Below are 20,714 nucleotides of genomic sequence, written 5' to 3' on the forward strand. Positions count from 1 at the left end.
CGAATAATGAAGAATGAAAGGGTAAAGTGCCATATAAGAGATCTGATTCCAGAAATAGCCCCAATGAAGAATCAAATTTGTAGAAAGTGCAGCTGCGAGGCAGCGAAAGAGAAAGGGATTTACTTCTGAGATCAAAGATGGAGGACGAGAAAATAGTTGGATACGTTACGGCGTTCCTTAAGAAGAAAGGCTTCACGCAAACCGAGAAGATTTTCCAGGAAGAATTCCAACACAACAAGTCCAACACTTCCAATTCCGTTCTGGAACCCGACATTGCCAACCACCTCCTCGCCTTCTCTCAGTATTTCTCCACCTCTGCTGACGTGTCATTTCTTCACCACCACTCTCATAAACCCTATTATGTTGCTTTTGCAGATTGGAGACCGGTCCTGCTAGGTTCCACGACGGCTATAGCAGACTGAGAACATGGACTTATTCTTCACTCGATTTGTACAAGGTAACGTACTAACGTGAAATTCGTTCTGTTTTCGCATTCAGGGGAGGGGAGAGATCGTGGGTTCCAACTTCCAATCCCCCAACTCACATTTCTAACAAGACTAACAAACTAATCTTTGCCAATAAAAAATAAAAAAAGTATTCCGCATTTTGTTACGCTACTTCCCTATTCCTTGCAGCACGAGTTGCTTCGCGTGCTTTATCCGGTGTTTATCCACTGCTTCATGGATCTTGTCGCCAAAGGACATGTTCAAGAAGGTAATTTGATTTGGATGAGTCACAAATGCGGGACACTAGTGCAATGTAACTAGTGTTTTTTTTTTTTGGTTCTTATTTTATGTGATTGTGGTTGGTGTTTTCCAGCTCGGAACTTCTTCAATACTTTCCGCGAAGACCATGAAATGATGCACTTGCGTGACCTTCAGAAGTTGGAAGGAGTTCTCTCTCCTAATCATCTCGAGGTTGGTTTCTTGAGGACGTTGGGATCATTAAGAATTAGTGTAAAAACATTCCTACAATAATGTACTTTCTCGTGCAGGAAATGGAATTTGCTCACTCGCTTAGAAAGAGCAAATTCAACATAAAGATATGTGAGGTAATGCCTTGATTCTCCTGGATTGTTTTAACGGATATGCCGCCATAACTTTTTGTTTTGCTATTTTTACTTTGCAAATATTAAAAGATGACATCTTAGTCAACTAGTTTCAGCAACAACCCGAAATCTAGTGCCCCTTCTGTGTCTTCTCTTATGTGCTCAACTGTGACCGTATGTGAATTTATTTGGACCGATATCTGTGAAGCTTTTGTGCCTTGGGGTTTTCAGGTTATAATATTAAGTTGGGTGATGCCTATAATTTAAATGCAGATCAGTTATAGCAATTTTGTTTTCATTTTGGTTTAAGTTGTTGTAGGTCTACAGCTTTAGTGTTAGTTATTCCAATTTGTTGATTTTATATTCTGGATCATGCCTGCTTGTGATGTGGCACTTCATTGCATTAATATTATGCATTGAAGTTAATGTGACTAAATTTCCTCCACCTTCCTTGAAACACATCTTATATTTGCATGAATGCAACCATGGTACATTCACACACTGAAACACTGAGAGCAGTGAATCTGAAAGAGCCAAAGAGAGGATACAGGGGCATGCCCTGGTGCCCCCCTGCCCTCAAATGTACATAGATATGACTAAGATTTTTTCTCTTATTTAGAAAGAAGAATTATATTATTTTTCATGTACCTAGTAAGGATATAATCATAGTAAAATAAGACCATTCCAGTATACGAAATAGCACACTATCTTTTCCTAACCCTCTCAATTGTAAATCTTACAAAAAGCGACGCACCTGTATCTGTACTGCATAGTGCATACTGTGGGGATTGTGATTTAGGTAGCACCACATTTATGAGTGGTGACAAATATTCATCATCTCAGTATAGTGTATTCACATGTTCAGGTGTGGAGCTTTGGCATCAGATCTAACTTATTGATTGAGAGGGAAAATTTGGGATGTATTATACTTTCCATCCTAATCTTTGACTAATTGGCTACCCAGCATTTACTGTGGGCATTTATGGTTATGCCATTGCTGTTGATCACCTTTATTTTATCTTCGAGAATTTGGCTCATCTGAGGGCTTAATGGAAGTAACATGCAGGTGTTAAGACTCAAGATTAGCTTATATTTTATTTTATCAATATATGAAATTCATATATCCGCAATATTTCCCTGGAATTCTGTTCAAAAGGACAACCTTTTTGGTCCTTTTTAAAAAAAATGGGCCATCATTGTCTACTCTGTCTACATTACTCGTTTCTTAATTTTCATTATGGCGATCTTTACGTTTTCCCATTAAAATACAGCTAAATATATGGGGAAAACTGATAACAGTTGATGTTTTGACTTTTGCCAGTATTCCTATGAGCTTTTGTTGCAACATCTACACAGTACGCAATCCACCACTATACTTGGTATTATCAATGAGCATATTAACTTTCAAGGTACTTTTATTCATTATAGGTTTCATCTTCTCATTTGAACTTCCTTGTTATTGCATGCACTTCATTGTTTTTTGTTGTAATATAGTAACCCCTGGTCAACCTAGCTTAATTTCCGATGATCCGGAAGCTGTTACCCTTACTGGAAGCAGCCAGGAAGCAGCAAACCAGATAAATCAAAAAGAAATTCATTGGGGGGTGAGTCTATTATCATATGTAGTTATGTACTAAATTTGATAAAGTTACAAATAATTTTGCTGATGTTGTTTCTGTTAATACAACCCTAATTATCTGATTTAAATCTCATTATGTTTCTCCCGCAGTTGCTTGAAGACTCTCTTGAAGAACGGCTGGAGAAGGCCGGGGCCTTGCTTTCAGACTCTGAAAAGGGTGAAGGGGAAGCAAAAGAGGGGGAGAATGACGAGACTAAGGTATATCTGTTCTGAAATTCACCTCTGACAATTATTCAAATTCATTAATTCTTATATGAGGAAATACAGTGCCTTTTATTTCTAGGATGTAGGCCATTCTAACAAAGTATGTGCATGAATTTTAATTTAAGATGTTTCATTTGCTTCAGTTCTATTATTCATCCCATATTTGAGTGTTTTTTCACTTTAGTTTTCAAATATTTATCTTTTAGAAAAGATCCATTGAAGGAGGAAAGCAAGGTGCTTCAGTCAAAAAAGTAAAAAAGGACAAAGGTGGAAGTGCAACTGGAAAAAGTGCAAAACCTGAAGCTAACACCATACCTTCAGCTCCTCGAGTTAAGCCAGAACTCCCCTTGCCCGTAATGTATTCTCTCGATTCCATATCTTCATTTAGCATGCTTTTGAAACTAGAAGTAGGATGTGGATCAAAGCTGAAAGCAATCACGGCATTATGTTCTTTTTCCTTTCAGTTGAAATTGCATGTCAAATACTAAAATAGTTAATGGCAAACTTCTGTATGTTTCATTATCATATGATGTCACTATGTCAGCAATGTAATAATTGATGTTAAAATATCTAGTGAATTTTTAATTGTAACTTCATTTCATTTAATTTCATAATGTTGCACTATTGCAGCCCAGCTGAGGCGGAACAGTCCGTCCTTGAGGATTTAAGGAACCGTGTACAGCTTAGCAGTGTTGCATTGCCATCAGTTAGCTTTTACACATTTATCAATACACATAATGGGTAATGTCCAAGACACATTTATAATTATCTATGTAGTTTGGGTTTCTGTTGCTTAATACTTATTTTTTTGCATATCATCTCAGTTTAAGCTGTTCATCAATATCCCATGATGGATCATTGATTGCTGGAGGATTTTCTGACTCATCACTGAAGGTTATTTTCTTCTCTATATGTCCCCTTCCATCCACCCCTCCAATAGAAAACCCTCTTTCTATGGAGTTTTGACATACCTGGTGATTGAATTTCTTGTAATTTCTGAATTGTATACACAGGTTTGGGATATGGCAAAGCTTGGACAACAACAGACCAGTTGTAAGTTTGTATTTGTAAATTTCTTTTGTTTAGACCAAGCTATTACTGTTGCTTTCATTGCTTGACAAATGTGAATATGGTTATAAACAAGTATAATGGTTCTGAGAAAATATACTTTTTAACCTGTAACATGCTTCAATAATCTAATATAGTTTAATCAATGCACTAAGGAAAACAACTTATATTTTAATATAAGCAAGACATTTAGTGGTATAGTTTTACATATGAAACTTTTCGCTGCCTGCCTCATGTATAAAGAGAGGTTAGAGGTATTCTATTTCAAAATGATTGGGAATGGATCAGATCCCCCCTCCCCTCCTCCCCTAATTGCTAAAATTGTAAAACTCCTGGGCCCCTAAAATAAACTTGAGTTGAGTTGAACAAATAAAGCAAGCTTGGTTGGAAGTCAGCTTATTTGAACATGAGCAATTGGTTTTGCTTGCTATAAACGTCTAGTTATCAATTTTGCTATCATTAGCTCTTTCGCAGGGTGAGAATGAACAAATATTTGGGCAAGGTGGTGGGAAAAGACAGTATACATTGTTTCAAGGTCATTCAGGCCCTGTTTATGCAGCCTCTTTTAGTCCTGTCGGAGATTTTATCCTTTCATCCTCAGCAGACTCGACAAGTATGCTTACTTGATCTCATTTGATGTTCTTTCCCAATTTGTTTCATAACTTTCGGTAGTAATCTTAAATGGTTATGCAGTTCGATTATGGAGCACAAAACTTAATGCCAATCTTGTTTGTTATAAGGGTCACAATTACCCTGTCTGGGATGTTCAGGTAAAACATTTTCTTCTGGACTATTCTGTTCTGATAGTGGATGTAGAACAACATGTCAGTTGTTACACAAATAAAAAATTTAAACAATAAAATATAGCATGTGTTTTAAACAATAAAACATACCAGTCTCTATTTTTTTAATTGCTTAAACAAATATTTTGTGTGCTTGTATATGCACGTTAGACCACAGTATTTTCTCTATATGCTCCAAATGTGTTATTGATGTGGTCCACTTTATTTGGTGTAAAAGAAATAAGATAAGACAAAAATGAAGGATACAAAGAGATACCCCCTAACAAATGACATCAATGTAGCAAGGCCACCCTATCTCTTAGCATATCTGTGAGGGAAAGCCTTTATAAAGCCCACTCGGTTTCTTACTTTCTTTTCCTTGTATTTTTATTATGGTATAATTAAATGATACAATATAATTACTCCTTGTTGCCTCTATACAGTATGTAATTTACTTTGTAGTTTTTGCTGGTAAGATGTTCAGTAATCTGCATGCTATTCTAGAAAATAGACACCTTTGATCTAGTTAGGTACAATATGAAGGTTTTATATATATGACATTTGTGCATTGATGGATTTGTTGAAGAATCAATGCTTTGCTTTGTATTCTCAAATCAATTGCTGCAGCTTGCAAAATCTTGATTTCTTGGTGTAAAGATATTTTATTACTCTTTTTTTCCTCCCGCCGGACATCATTATTTGCATGTTATGTTATTTATTTCTTTTTATGGATGCAGTTTAGTCCTGTGGGGCATTATTTTGCCAGCTCGTCACATGACAGAACTGCTAGGATTTGGTCCATGGACAGGATACAGCCCTTAAGAATAATGGCAGGGCACTTGTCTGATGTTGATGTAAGTTATTACATTCAATATTCTCTGTTGCTTCTAATTTTCGCCACATTTTGTTCTTTTTTGGGGTCTATATTTGCCACTAGCTCATTTAATTTTATAATTACGTATTGACGTATTGATTGCTTCAGATTCATATACCAGTGATTTATGATTAAGCAGGGTTTTATGATGTGTGTTTTGAAGGGGGAAAATGTTTCTTTCATCTGTCTCTTATAAAGTCCTATAATAGTAGAGTTATTGAATTGGGTTTGGTATTAAAAATATTTGTCACTGGAACCTATATTTTGCCACCTAATCTTTAAGGTAAAAAAGGTGCTATACTAAAATAAATTGTGAAATGAGGTTGTAAATCAAAGTTCATCTCTCAAAGTCCTAGAAGCTAATCATTATGTATTAGACAACACTCCTTACCTGTTTTGTGATCTTTTTTAGTGTGTGCAATGGCATGCCAACTGCAACTACATTGCAACTGGTTCCAGTGATAAAACAGTTCGACTATGGGATGTGCAGAGTGGTGAGTGTGTCCGGGTTTTCGTTGGCCACAGGGGTATGATTTTGTCTTTGGCAATGTCTCCTGATGGTCGCTATATGGCATCTGGCGATGAAGATGGCACAATCATGATGTGGGACCTCTCTAGTGGCCGCTGTCTCACACCTTTGATTGGGCACACATCATGTGTCTGGTCCCTCGCTTTCAGGTGATCCCCTGCTGCACTACTTTATCATAATTAGGAAGGAGATTAATTTGGTCACAATACTTAAATCTTGTTAATAATTGTTGGATGTATCAGTTCTGAAGGTTCTGTGATAGCATCTGGATCTGCTGATTGCACTGTAAAATTGTGGGATGTAAATACGAGCACCAAGGTTTCTAGGGCTGAAGAAAAGTAAGTTCGTCTATTATGGCATAATTGTTTTGAATTGTTCTGCAATGGGAAATCTTTCATTTCTATCCAAACCACTTTCTTGGGAAATTTTATAAACTGTGTTATTTTTTAACTTTTATAGGAATAATATATTTACCATCAATTATCATGGAAAAGTTCTAACTTGACACTCAATTACCGCGTGAAACTTTTATTCTCACTTGTTCATAAACTAACGTTTTCAAGGATCTTTTATTCCCAAATATTTTTCGGGAATGTTAAAATAGTACTTGTACTAAATGCCATCTAAAGAATTTTATTCTTTTGGTAAGTCCACTGATTACTTTTTTTTACATTAGAGGTGGGAGTGCTAACAGACTTAGATCGCTGAAAACTCTACCAACCAAATCTACTCCAGTTTACTCATTGCGGGTAAGGTCTCATAACGCTTTATTAAATGGTCATGTATGGTGTTGAACTGTTGATATAATTTTGGTAAAGATTCAATCATATGATTTGATGCTTGTTTTCTGTTCTTGGAAACAGTTTTCTCGAAGGAATCTTCTTTTTGCGGCTGGTGCTCTATCAAAAAGTGGCTAATATATGAGTATGTCTACTAATAGATAAGATCAGATCAAAGTGGTTGATGCTGAATTTCTCGCCTAAAAAGCATCGCGCATCATAGTTATGTACTCCCTCTGGGTCCTATATGTAGGGCATCTGCACAAGAATTAAGAAGTGTAGTTAATCTAGTGATGTTAAATTTGTCACTAATCTGTATATTTTTTTATAATTAATCTTAAACTTATTGATACCATATTCTCTTTTTCATAGATGCATTTCCACTTTTGTAATGACTAGTGATCCTTTCATATTTTCACGAGAATCCAAAAAATTAATTTATCAAATTTATTGTTTAAGGATAAATTAAGTGATTGTCACTGCATAGCCTTTAAATTCGAAAGTTATTATAGATGCTTTTCTAAAAGTAATGTAATAGACAATTTAGGTAAAATTTTATAAAAATGATTACAGTAAGCTTAAAGGAAGGTGTATAAAAAGTTTATTTACTATACCGACCTTTTTATTTTTTTTCTCTGTAAATTTTGCCATGATTTCCCCCCTTTCTGTGAATCAATGTTCAATGTATAATAGTAAAAGTACTAAACTTTTTGTTGCGTACACGAACAGTACGAGAGGGTGACAATTGTAGCAGCCTTGACAAGAAAAATGATTCAGATTCTCAGTAGCGTTTCTCTTTATGAAAATTGCATATATTCACGAGAACCACACGAAATCAGAATAATGTGTCAATGTGAAAAACTTAACTTCTGATTTATAAGTGGACATTAGTGGTTTTGTATTTGAGTTTCTTGACTAAGTTCTAGGATTTAATATCTGATTTGAAATGGAGTTGCAGACTGAATATACATTATCAAAAAATAGACAACAATTCATATAATAATTTATACATTATTTATTGTTTTATTTCTTTCTATCATTTATTACATTATTATAATTCAAATTATTATCCTTTTTGTCTCTTTCTCTCTTGGTTATACACTTTTTTATACAAGTATTATTTCTCAAATTGAAATCATTCTTAAAAATATCAACTGATGGATAAAGAGTCCTATCACTTAACATATGTTGTTTCCTGAACAAGGATAAGAACTCAGAAGAGAACTTTTATGGATAAGTGGCGCATAAAATATTTAAAGGCTATTTTAACCACCTCAGATTAACTGATGGAAACTATTTTTAGTTTAATTAGAGATCTCATGTTCTGCATGAAAAAATTGTACAAAAGGTTTTAATTGTCGTATAATCTAAACTAGTATTGTCTAGTCAGTTATTAATCGATTTCTTTGGACAGAAGTAATTAATCGAATGTTAACAGTGTTTGAACTTTGAATACCAATAATCTTATATAAAAAGAAAAACACAAGGAAATTTTACTTTCAGAATCTGAACACAAAATTCTAATAGTAAAAGCATATTTTTTTGGTTCCAACTGGTTAATTTGCGCCTCGTGCCTAAAACTGGGCTAACATTTACAGACTGAGTAGTAGTTTAAAAATGATGATAAATTCAAAGCAGTTGTTCCAAAAATATCTCCTAATGATAATGATGACATGGATACCACATTCCCTGCTCAACTTGCAAGTTTCAACGACCTGCACAGTTACTGATATTTGAAGAGAGCAGCAATTACAGCCACACAATCCTCATATCATAAACCATAATTTAGTCTTTAGATATGCTTCGTCTTGGCACTTCAAAAGTGAGAGAGGTTTGAGATAAAATTCCCTTATAATCAACTCATTATTGTCTTCAGCATCTGTGCAGATACTTCATTCTAAGCTGAAAACATAAAGACTGAAAAATACTTCACAAACAAAAACAGTAAGAAATAAATCTTTACAAATTATTTCGAAACAACACATCGCATACCACAAGGCAAATAAATAAAGTACAATGTAAGGGTTATTCACATAATGATAAACATGATATCAAATTTTTCTTCAAGGGTGAAATGTTCCCACAAACCTAAAGTAAGGTCAGCACAAGTACTTTCGACTTTTATTCCTTTAGCATTTTCAAATTCCAATCATCCCGATATTTTGTCAGCTACCCCACTACAATCCAAGGGTGGATTTTGCTAGCTTTCTCTTCAGGAACTAATTGATCAACTAGTGACACAGGCATGAACACAAAATTATTCACCACAAATATAAAATGACATCTTCTCAATCCATGTATGTTTAGTGATTAGGATGAATCCAACTCTTCATCCTATATCTGCATGTAAATAGAAAATTACTAGCAGACACAAAATTAAATGTCAGTCAAAAGTAACTAGAAATCAGTGTAAGTCCAAAAGTTCAAGTTTTCAAAAGTTGATAACTTGTGCAGAAAAAAAAAAATACTAGAAACACCCAAATGAGTTAGGTTATTAAATTTGATCCTATTTACCTTTACAACTTAACAGACTATAATAAACTCCTAATAATAAATGAATTAATATTATTAATAATTGGTAAGTTCAATGCAAATACCTACTGAGGACAGCAATGAAGACGGGAGAAGACAAGCAAGAATAAAAATTGTGCATGGAAGAGATATCAATTTTGAAATGATAATACTTGACTTGTGAGAAAAAAAAAGTATCAATTAGCCAAAACTTGACAAAAATATTTTTCATAATTACTGGCTTTTCTGACAACTTTGACCACACTTTGTCAGATTTTGTTATGTCACCATGAATTAAGCTATTGTCTCAATGCCAGCTTCCATTTGATCCTTAATTACTGAGCTCCAAAATGTCACTTGAAAATGGTTGGTCACAAAACATTAATTAAAAAAAATACAAGTACATCCTTAATTGTAAATTAAAGTTTCACTATAAAGTTTTGTAACTTTGGTGCACTAGATTTTTTTTTTTAAAAAAAAAGATAAAGTTATGAGGCTAAATCATTGGCCTAAATATTTTTAGAAAGAAAAAATTGGACAATCAAATTTAAAACTATAGCCTTATCAATCATTATTTGAATTTCTTATCAAAAGAAGTTGTACAAAACGATGAAATATTCAATATGAGCTGCTAAGATTATATAAGATTTTGCACAAATAGAGAAAGCAGGTACATAATAAGTGGACGCATAATTTAAACAATCACTTTGACCTATAAACCATGAAACAGAATGAAAATAAAAAATAACACAATTTCAAGTGAAGCTCTTTGGAAAATCAAAACACTACTTATAACTTCTTAAGTCGGTTCTGAAATGAAAATGAATCCAATTAACTAAAATATTGGTTTGAAAACATTTTTTATTTTTAATTACAAAAATGTCACTTTATTTTCTATTTTCAAAAGTTTGTATAGAAAAAAAGTGAAAACAAGGGACCTAGCATTGTTTTTGTAATTTGAAGTGCAAATAAAAAATGTTTTCTCAAATCAAATAGCTAGCCTCTTGATTAACTTCTTTGTTGAATATACACACTTCCACATAGAATGCTAAAAATATACAAGAATGAAAGCATTCATATTTGCAATCTTAAGTTCTTTAGTATAAATTTTCTGTTATTTATACAAAATGCAAGCCATGGAAACAAAACGTTTGAATCAATTTTCACTTGGGACACAAGTAATAGAATCTGAAGGAAAATACTTAACATTTGCTCGCGTTCTCTTTCATTTCATTTTCACCTCATTTTCTTCCTATCTTTCTCTTTATATCCCATCACATCATGTTTTTCTTCTTTGTCCTCTCTTTCCATTCATACACCCAAAAAATGGAGTGTATACTCAAATCTAAAAGGGTTGCTATGAGTCTGCTGGGTGGCAGTAAAACTTTGATTTTCTGACCTATAGGTAGGGAACAATTACAGTGTGTACTGTAATACCATGAAAAAAATCATTAGATGCTGAGTAGCAACCTGTAACCTACAATAACAATAGAATCTTCTATATATGAATGAAATGTTTTTCAATGAATCATTATGAAGGGGAAAATATGTATCAAACCAATCCTATATAAATCAATAATCCATACGGCATCTGATTATGGTTCTGATTGTTGTACAAATAAGAACTGAACAAATGCTTAATTAAGATAATCATCACCATATATTGATTTATATAGGATTTACTTTTTTTCTCTTCAGAATTACAAACCAAATTGAAAGACAAAAAGTAAGAGTACAAAAGGGAAATCCATTGACCACTCATTTATAAACAAGTACAGTGGATATGGGTCTTGAAAAAAATACTATGAAGTATATTTGTCTTAAAGGCCTGAACTTATAAATATCTCCGATATGATTCAATTTGACAACCCAAAATCATTTGCAAATACAACGGATACGTAAATCTTATTCATCACTTATACATGTGAAAACCATATCAGCTAATCGCACAAAAAAAAACACAAAAGAAAAACTGCATTTCGTGGCTGATGGTTCAAGGGGGCTTAAATTGTAGCCACATGAAACTTATGGAGCATATATATATATATATATATATATATATATATATATATATATATATATATAGAATATAAATACAATTGAACCTAAAGAACTCCAGGAAAAAACAAAATAAAATTGCAAGCATATCCGCCACGTACTCATTCTAATACATCCACCAATCCTTATTGTCTTTTGGCCGATGGGAGTGTATATATTGTCTCCATCAACGGAAAACACAAATAAATGTGAAAAGGATAGGTTTGTATATTTTAGGGATAAAACTCCAGAAAAATAAATTCTTAAGCTATTAAATAAATATAGAAATTAGAAACTTCCAATCCCTATTTGAAATTAAGAGTTACAAATCTTTGTGGCATTAAAGAAGGCGGCTTCAAACTTATTATTATTAATAGTAATAGTAATAATAATAGTAATACAAAAGTGAAATAGCTTTAAATTTTTGTTTTGAAAACCTTAACAAAACTTATTGAGGAAATAATGGATTCAGTAATCTCCACTAACCAATAAAAGTCAAATAAAAAGGGAAAAATAATTGAAATTGTTAACCTTCAGAACTGTAAGAAGGACGACCATTGCCATAAGAAGCTACTGTAGTGGTGGTAGTTGATTACTATATATGCTAAGAGCAGTTAATTTATACTGTTTTTTTTATATATAGTTAATTTATACTGTTTTTTAATATATAGTTAATTTATATTGTTCGATTTTATGAAGTAGTAACAGGAGTATGAGAAGTGAATTTCCAGTAGTTAGGCACGGCAGGAATAGGGTGTTGATTTGTTTTAAGTGGCAAAAAAGCCTATGTTTGCCAAAAAGGAAAAGGAAAATACTATGTTTGATTGGAAATTAACCTTTTCAATAACAAATTGATGCTGCCTACAAGAATCACATTATCAAGCATGTTAGTCCCCATCCAATATATGATATCAATATAGCAGCTAGAAACAGCTATTTCTAATAGAAAGGGAGAGGGAGAAATCACCAAAAAAAAAAAAGTAGAAACAGTAACAACATCTACACATTCATGATTTCGGAAAGCTGGTTATCCACAAAGAAGTAATTAAGAACGGTCAAAGCCTAAGCTTATATCTGTATTCAACTCAAGGAAAAATTATGCTGCATCTTCTGCAGAATATCAAGCATTACCTCAACCAAAAATCTTTATTTCCAATATTAAAATGCAACACATAATTCAAAAGAAAAAAATTAATAAGATAATCTCCTCCTCCGAAATAATGAAGATTTAGCTAGGAGAATCAAAATATTAGGATTCGAAGGAATCAAAATGATGCTATACTATCCTCAAACTCTCAAACTTCTTTGTAATAGCTCAGACAAACAACGTGCAGTACAGTTAAGATTATAGGGTTTATCAGATAAACCAAGCAAAACCGGTTGATAACACACCCATCCAAAATTCCAGATATCCAAAAAAACAAGAATCTAGCTTAACCTGGGGTGGGCACACATACTATTCAACATGAAACAGTACCTCTTACTATGTAAATAAACCTCGTTGGCATGTGCAAAAATTATAAAATATAGGGAATGATGAACATGAAATCAGGAAGATAATGTTAGACAGAGAGAGCAAAAAAATTGTGAGGACCATACTATATAACGTGAATGGTCCCATGCTATGCTTTCTATAGTGTACACATTAAAAAAATTGCTCCTAAATTAATCTGCACTATTAATGAGGGGGTTTGTTCTGTCACACGCTATAGAAAGTCACGCTTTCCGTTCAATTATAGATAATATTAAATTAAAAAATGACTAATGACTAGTAAAATATAATATAATAAAAACCAATCAATCAATCAGAGAATAGATCATCAAACCGAAACATAAAAATAGGAAAAAGAAAACATAGAAACCAAAAAATGACACTGCTTTTTCACTGTTTGATATAATTAACCTGCTGAAGAAGCCATTGATGTTCTTCAGTTCATCAGAGTGTGGAGAAAGATCGAGAGTGTGTGTGGGGTGGGGTTGGGGTTTGTTTGGATTTGGAATTTGGAACAAAGCAGAGCCAGAATTGTAAGGAGTTTTCCAGCACTGGAAGTTGACAGAAAGAGAAGTGAGCACGCAAAAGCAATAGTATATATACTATACCAAGTGCCTCTGTGTGCTCACTCTCTTCTGTCAATTTCTATGTCCCAAGAAAGAAAAACTCAGTGGAAGGGTAAATACAAATACTGCCCAAATTTGGAAAGCCTCACAAAAAGAAAAGTGGATTTGGAAAAATAAAAAAGGGGGGAAAATTCGGAATTGAATCAGATCTGGAGGAATAGAGAGATACCCATTACAGGAAAAACGATGGACTCTATGATGCACATCTTATTCATCAACAATTTCATATAAATTACTAGAAAACAAAAATTAGGGTTTGACACCAAAGAAGAACATCTCAAAAGAAAAGGAAAAAAAAGAAGGATCGTAACGTATCAATTTTTGTGATTAAAAACTGGAGAGAAAAAAATGATATCAACACAGACCTACCATAATTTTCAATAAAAAAATATTTGTAATTCTGTTAACTAATATATATATATATATATATATATATATATATATATATATATATATATATATATATATATATATAATACTTGTTAAAAGAATAATAAGAAATCAAGAGATACGAGGAAAAAGAAAGAAGATGAACTTGTTTTTGGACTTTGGTATTCTCTCTATCTATCTGTCTGAGTTGAGTGATGAAAAAGCCCTTACTCATGCAACATGTAGCAATGACACGTATGAGATCCCAACCCTCACCCACACACATACACACACCTCAGGCTCAGAGTCTGAAGACTGAAGTTTGTAATAGTTGCACTTGCACCCTTTGGGAAATGAAGATGATGGATAGCAGCTTTTCTCCTCCGACACACAGACCCTTAAATGTCACAAGTCACACTCTTGAAAACACTTTTTTACCTTTGGGGTTGGTTTTTTTTTTTTTTTTTCCTACTAAATCTATCTATCTTATATGACTATGAAGTCAAGCAAAGCAAAATTATTTATTAATGGTGATGAGCTAGCAATAACATTTACTCTGAAGGGTGAACGTGAATGTGACGTTTAAGGAGAAGACAAAAGTGACCACGAACGACATGATAAAGAGAGAGAGGGTGTGTGCAATGGTGTGGGCGGAGAGAAAGAGAAAGAGGATATGATGGAATGATGAGCGTCGGATTAAGAAAGGGGCGTTCCCTGCCGTTTGATGAGTGAGGGGTACCAAATGTTGGTTATGGTAATGATGTATCGGAAATTGGGCTGATTGGACTTTGGGCCTGCGACATTTGAGGGAGACAAATAACGATTAGGAATCACTGCGGCCACACCTACTGTAACGTTTCCCAAACATCACCTCGCCTTATTCTTCTTCTGAATCCTTTATCCCTTTTACTCATTTCATCTCATCTTGCTTCTACTCGCAACGCTTTTGCAGTTCCCCTTTACCAACAAATCTTATCTTTTTACCAGCAAATCTAACCCCTATTAATTATTAGGGCAAAATTTCCCTCTCCTATATTGGTTCACTAATAATGATAAGTATTTCTCTAAACACATTATGAGTCTTATAAATCTTACAAAAATATGAGTTTGAATTTTGCACTTGATAAGAGAATTTTGTTGATGAATAACTTATAATTAATATTCAATCAGTTTAAAGATATGTTAGTATATCCCTAAGATTTAACGTGTCTAAAATTTCTGGTAAGAAGAATAATCTTTGTAATTAAGAAGAAATATAGTCTTAAAATAATAAAAAAAAACAAAAAAATAAGGTAATTTAAAGTCTTATAAAGGAGACTGAATTAGAAAAAGAAAAAAATTATAAATTATGTTTTTAAATTCTCATACATTTAAAATAGTCAATCATTTTATACTAGTTGATGAAGGATAAATAATAAATAAATATTTTAAATATATAGATTATATTTTAAAAAATTGATAAATAATTTATATTTTTGTATAGAGTTATTTGTAAAAAAATATTAAAATTTAATTTAAATATAAATATGAAAATGATTGATTAAAAGAAAAATAAATTATTAACATATTATTATAAGATTAGAACAATACATGAAAACTTTTTAAGTTAACAAAAATTGATTCAGTTGGTCAAGATAAAAATCATATTCCATAGGAACATGATTTTGAATTGTGTTTTGTTAACCTCCTTTAGGAGTGAGGTAGCAAGTTAATGTATTGTCAATTATCATATTATCATTTAATGTTTTTACTTGAACACAATAATTAAAATTAAAACAAATTTTGTTAAAGTACTAAAATAAAAAGCTCCTATTTATACACCAGAAAAAACAAAAAAATAAAAGCTCGTTATTTTATAAGACCAAAAGATTATTTAAATCGTTTTTTATATGTCTTGTTCTAATCCTATATGTTAATCATTTTTTTAATCTATCATTTTAATTGTTTATCTTTAAATTAAATTTTAATATTTTTTAAAAGAAATATCAATATCACTATAAAAAAAGTAATATTAATAGTTTAAAATAATTTTATATCATTATAAAAAATGTTTATCTTGTTTTCATAAATTTTTTACAAAATAATTTTCTTTAAGATATGGTCGAATGTTGAGGGAGTATATTGGATAAGGATTTTATGAAATTTTAAAATATTTTTTTCAATGAAAAAATTCATGTGACATTTCATCTAATATTAAAAAATATACAAATTAATTTTGATGAATTATTTTTTATGGTAAATTTTGATGAATTTTAAGTAACTTTTTAATAAAAAATACAAATATCACACTCATAAAATGATTTCACTCAAAACCTTAAAACTTTATTTTTCTACCGGTTGTAGACTTTTCTTTCTTCAATCATACATGATCCCTTCTCACTTAGTCGGAGATAGTATATACCTTTACAATTTTCAATCAATTAGTATGTTAGCCTGTGCATTATACATGAAAAACGCGTTTATTTTATATAATTTATATTAAATAAATATTTAAATTGTATTTATATTCTTAACATGAAAAATATATTTTATATTTATGATAAATAATTTATGTTGTGATATATTTTTATTTTAATTATTGATCATTTTTTTAAAAAATCATATTCAAATTAGAACCAATTAAAGATGTTGAAAATTATATATTAAAAGAGAAAAGAGTAAGATAATATATATATATATATATATATATATATATATATATATTTAAAATTAATTTCTGATATTAAATCACTCAACTAATTCATATTAAAATTTAAAAGCACATAATGATATAGAACATGGATGCTAGGAGAGTGAATGTGAGGGAAAATAAAAAAAGTGGAAACCTTATAAAGCAGATAATATATATATATATATATATATATATATATATATATATATATATATATAAGGATTTTTTTTTACTACTATTTATAGGAGGATGTGAAAGTTTCTTGTTACAATATTTTCTACTTTTGTTGCCATTCTTTTTTCAATAGTCACCACAAAAGAGGTGACATATATACATAATTTCAAACATTAACTGTTAAAACTCATAAATTCCCTGAACTGTAGCCGTAATTTGCAATCAAGCTCAGTTATGACAATTTAATTTGAAGATTAAAGTCTGGAAAAGAGTTGAAGCTTCTGCCTCTTGAGGTTTCGGAACGCCATGATTTAGTATATAATAATCGACGAGCTTTTAATCATTGACTAAAATGGCAGTCAATTTATATATTATAGACAACAAGCTGGCGATTTTTAATTAAGTAATCATAATAAAAAAATTGACGTGCGTCTAGTAGATTCTGCATATACAAAAAAATAAAATAAAATAAAGTACCGAATCTGAATATATAGTTTTTTAGGTTTAAAAATATTAATATTCGCAAACTATCATTTCATATTAATTGACTACGTTACTACCAAAACTATTTATCAAAAAATTGCATATAGTTTATCTCAAATTAGAAGAGATTACATTTATAAATTATTTTTGGAGTAACTAAGTATTTTATTATTTTTCTCAAAAAAATATTTATTATTATTTTTTTATAGAGTACATACATATTTTATTAATATTTTTTAAAAATATTTAATGTAATTACATGTTTGATTCGAATTCCAAACTTAAAATTAAATTGAAACAATATTGTGTGAATTGGTTCACATGTTCTTCACAAATCCATAATTTTTTTTGAGAAATAATATAATATTTTATTAGATGAAAAAATAACTTAAACTCCATTAAAAGGATATGAGAGAAATTAATCAGTAAAAATTGAAATGATAAAGTGGTTAAATTAGTACCAAATTATTTTCTAGTTTTGTTTTTATAACTTTTCATTTTCATTCTTTTAAAAAAAAATATCTTACAGGAGTAAATATCTATTTTTTTATGTGGACAAAAAATATTTATTTAGTATATTCAATTAAAAAAAATACTTTATGGGATAATTTCCCCCACTACATTGTATATCCGTCCTTGTATTCGATGATACTAGGTATTTATCATAATTGTGTTATCTATACTTGTAATTTTTAGAACACGGTTTATAATTCGGTTTTATTTTCCTGTATCTCATGCTGTTTTGTGTTTTTCTCATTCTTTTTATAACTCTCCAAATAATTAATTATAAGAAATTTTATAATAATTCGGTGCAAGTAACAATAGTATTAGTATTTTTATTGTTGAATTTTTTAGTTATAAGAATAGAAATAATAACTAAAAATTGATGAATAAATAAATTTTGCAGTTGATTATATTGAGAGTAATGTGAGGCATGAAGAGAAGAGGTGCATTTAAGTAAAAAATAAATAAAAAATAGTAAGGTTTTGTGGTAATTTGGTGAGATGTGTACGTGACATAGGCATGGAAACCGTACGATGCACCCAAAAAGGAATGGTTGGCCTTTGGAGTAAAATTGAGGTGCCGTCCATTTATTATTAATTATTTGTTAGCCGTAGACCGTAACAGACACAGGCAGAGGCAGGGACCGTTCCTTCGTACTTTGTACCCTCTCTTTCTTTAGTCGTTATCTTTATGTTTTTCGTCTTTTTTTTTTTAATCCAAACCCTATCAACTACCCCCAATGGCCCAACAAACCCTATCATCCTTATGCTTCTTTTTTTTTTTTTTTTTCTCTTCTGAAGTCTTTGTTCATAAATTCTCCCTAATGGTGGATTTGGTTTAAAGAAATAAAAGATATGTGAAACTGAATTAAGATAAAAAAAAAGAGTGTAGAGACGTCAGATTCACCCCATTTTAAAAAAAATTCATCTAAGATACACTCAAATGTAAATTAATCAAACACTATCTAAAATTAGAGAAGAATTTTAAGAATTATTTTTTTTATTAAATCATGTGAACAAAAAGAGTCAAATTAAACTAATTTTGGTGATTGATTGTTTGGATAATTAAGTCAACTAAGGGTAAAATGATCATTTTCCCACATAAAAATTAGTTTATGATTAAAATGTTAAATTTTAGTTATGAAAAAATTGGGAAAGATTTGAAGCGATATTTTTTTTAGACAAATATTGGTCTTTTTACACTTAGATCTTAAATGTGTTTTTTTAAGAAAAATACATTTTGCCCATACGTTAGCTAGGGTGTCTAGATCTTTACTTGTAGGCATGTTTTTTTTATTTTATTTTAGTGCATGGAAAAATGTTACATGAACATCCAATATGTTATTTGACATCTAGAGAAGGAGAAAAAAGGAAAAGAAAATATAAATATAATAAGATTTATGATGTGATAAAAATAAAAAAGAGACAAAGAAAAATAAAAATGTTGAAAAAGTATTTAAAATAAATAGGTGTTTGTGTATCATTATTCTTAATTCATCTTATATCCATTCACTTATTATTAATTATATATGTAATACTCTTGATTGTCGATGTCTCAGCACCTCACTTACTACGACACTTTACATTATGACATTTTACTAAATTTTTTGTTAGTTATAACTCTCCATGGATCAGAATTCTTCGTATGTAGCTCTTTTTTGAATTAATGACTATTCCTACAGACTAATATAAGAATTTTTAATGTACTTTATTCTCACTCACATGCTTTAAAAAAATGAGAAGGTCACATGTCCTATAACTACTCCTAGCTAGATATACTTAAATGTAATTTTTTAAAATAATAAATTATCAAAAAAATAGATAGATCTTATTGGTATAAGTAATATTAAATAATTTCTTTAAGTCATTATCAACGATACTATATCATACTTGCGTAGCTTCTAGATTCCTTTTTTTTCGGTATAATTCGTTGGGGTGTTACAACATATTATGAGATGAGATGTTTGGAGTAAAAAAAAAACTTCTTAGCATACTAACCTTATAAGCTTATATAAACCTCAAGTTAAATAGATTAAAAATATATAAAAACACATTTTTGAAGTTAAGTTTTTTTTATGCTTGACATTAATTAAGTGATATGGATCTTAAAAGACATTGTGAAAATTAAAGTTTAATTAAGAGTTTAATCATACACTAATGTTGAAAAATAATTTTATATTGTCATTCAATTATAAATCATCGTTGATATGACTTTAAAAGTAATTAACATAAAAGTAAACAATCTTATCATGCACACAGGGTTATGATTAGATGACAATGTAAAATATTTTACGTGTATAATCTTCTTTCTCTTTAATTTATTATAAATTATTAATAAGATATTACATATGTTTTTTGCTTGTTTTTAAGGTTGTTGTTTAGAAGAAACAAAATACAATAGTCTTTTATTATAATAAAATAGTTGTAAAGATTCCTTTCATTTTTTTCTCCTTCCACTCCACAATATATATATATATATATATATATATATATATATATATATATATATATATATATATATATATATATAAATTAATTAAAGATAAAAACAAGTAAGAATAAAATTAATTGAGAAGAGAATAATTTTTGTGAACTTAAATTTTGTAAACAACAGATAAACAAAGATAAAAATTCTAAAAAAAATCTAGCAATTTAAATGGAATAAAGGAGTATCACGTACCTAAATTGTTTTTTTATTCACCAATTGCTTAAGACTTCCAACTAAAAATAATGACAGGAACACATTCTTCTAAATACTCTTTATTATTAGGATAAAATTTATTAAAAAATAAAAATTCTTTAAGTGTCACTTTATATTTTATGAGTGCTAGATGGCCCCCCAAAGGAGATTAAATTTTTTTAATGTTAGACTGATATACATTTTTACAATCATATGCGTAAAAAAAATATTAAAACAATTTATAT

At 30.4% G+C, this 20,714-nt stretch overlaps 1 protein-coding gene and 1 long non-coding RNA gene across 4 annotated transcripts; one reads left to right on the forward strand and one right to left on the reverse strand.

Annotated features, from left to right (window-relative positions):
* The first annotated feature begins 44 nt into the window (after positions 1-44).
* LOC114414921 (transcription initiation factor TFIID subunit 5-like) lies at positions 45-7,369 on the forward strand. The gene is made up of 19 exons (XM_028379372.1): positions 45-301; positions 376-457; positions 636-714; positions 820-917; positions 995-1,051; positions 2,370-2,457; positions 2,543-2,652; positions 2,778-2,885; positions 3,098-3,249; positions 3,522-3,632; positions 3,716-3,785; positions 3,905-3,944; positions 4,423-4,572; positions 4,653-4,729; positions 5,479-5,595; positions 6,028-6,293; positions 6,387-6,482; positions 6,821-6,893; positions 7,008-7,369. The coding sequence occupies exons 1-19, from the start codon at positions 138-140 to the stop codon at positions 7,059-7,061; spliced, it is 1,992 nt and encodes a 663-aa protein (XP_028235173.1). The 5' UTR covers positions 45-137; the 3' UTR covers positions 7,062-7,369.
* Positions 7,370-8,363: 994 nt separating this feature from the next.
* On the reverse strand, positions 8,364-14,904 carry LOC114414923. Of its 3 annotated transcripts, none has more exons than XR_003667291.1 (2): positions 14,190-14,904; positions 8,364-10,862 (listed from the first exon to the last, which is right to left on the reverse strand). It is a non-coding gene; the product is annotated as an uncharacterized LOC114414923 (long non-coding RNA). The 3 variants fall into 3 exon arrangements; XR_003667289.1 differs by lacking the exon at positions 14,190-14,904 and adding an exon at positions 13,375-14,008 and having other exon boundaries at positions 8,364-10,911; XR_003667290.1 differs by lacking the exon at positions 14,190-14,904 and adding an exon at positions 13,375-14,007.
* Between the last annotated feature and the right edge of the window lie 5,810 nt (positions 14,905-20,714).

Source organism: Glycine soja, chromosome 6 (assembly GCF_004193775.1).
Source record: "Glycine soja cultivar W05 chromosome 6, ASM419377v2, whole genome shotgun sequence".
In the NCBI taxonomy this organism is placed as follows: Eukaryota; Viridiplantae; Streptophyta; class Magnoliopsida; order Fabales; family Fabaceae; genus Glycine; species Glycine soja.

What these genes read in the sequence shown, in the direction of transcription:
- LOC114414921 (XM_028379372.1), top strand. Translation starts at nt 138, where the DNA reads ATGGAGGACGAGAAAATAGTTGGATACGTTACGGCGTTCCTTAAGAAG. An exon ending in ATCCTCAGCAGACTCGACAA is followed by an intron (nt 4,573 to 4,652) that starts GTATGCTTACTT and finishes ATGGTTATGCAG; the next exon opens with TTCGATTATGGAGCACAAAA. An exon ending in GTCTGGTCCCTCGCTTTCAG is followed by an intron (nt 6,294 to 6,386) that starts GTGATCCCCTGC and finishes TGGATGTATCAG; the next exon opens with TTCTGAAGGTTCTGTGATAG.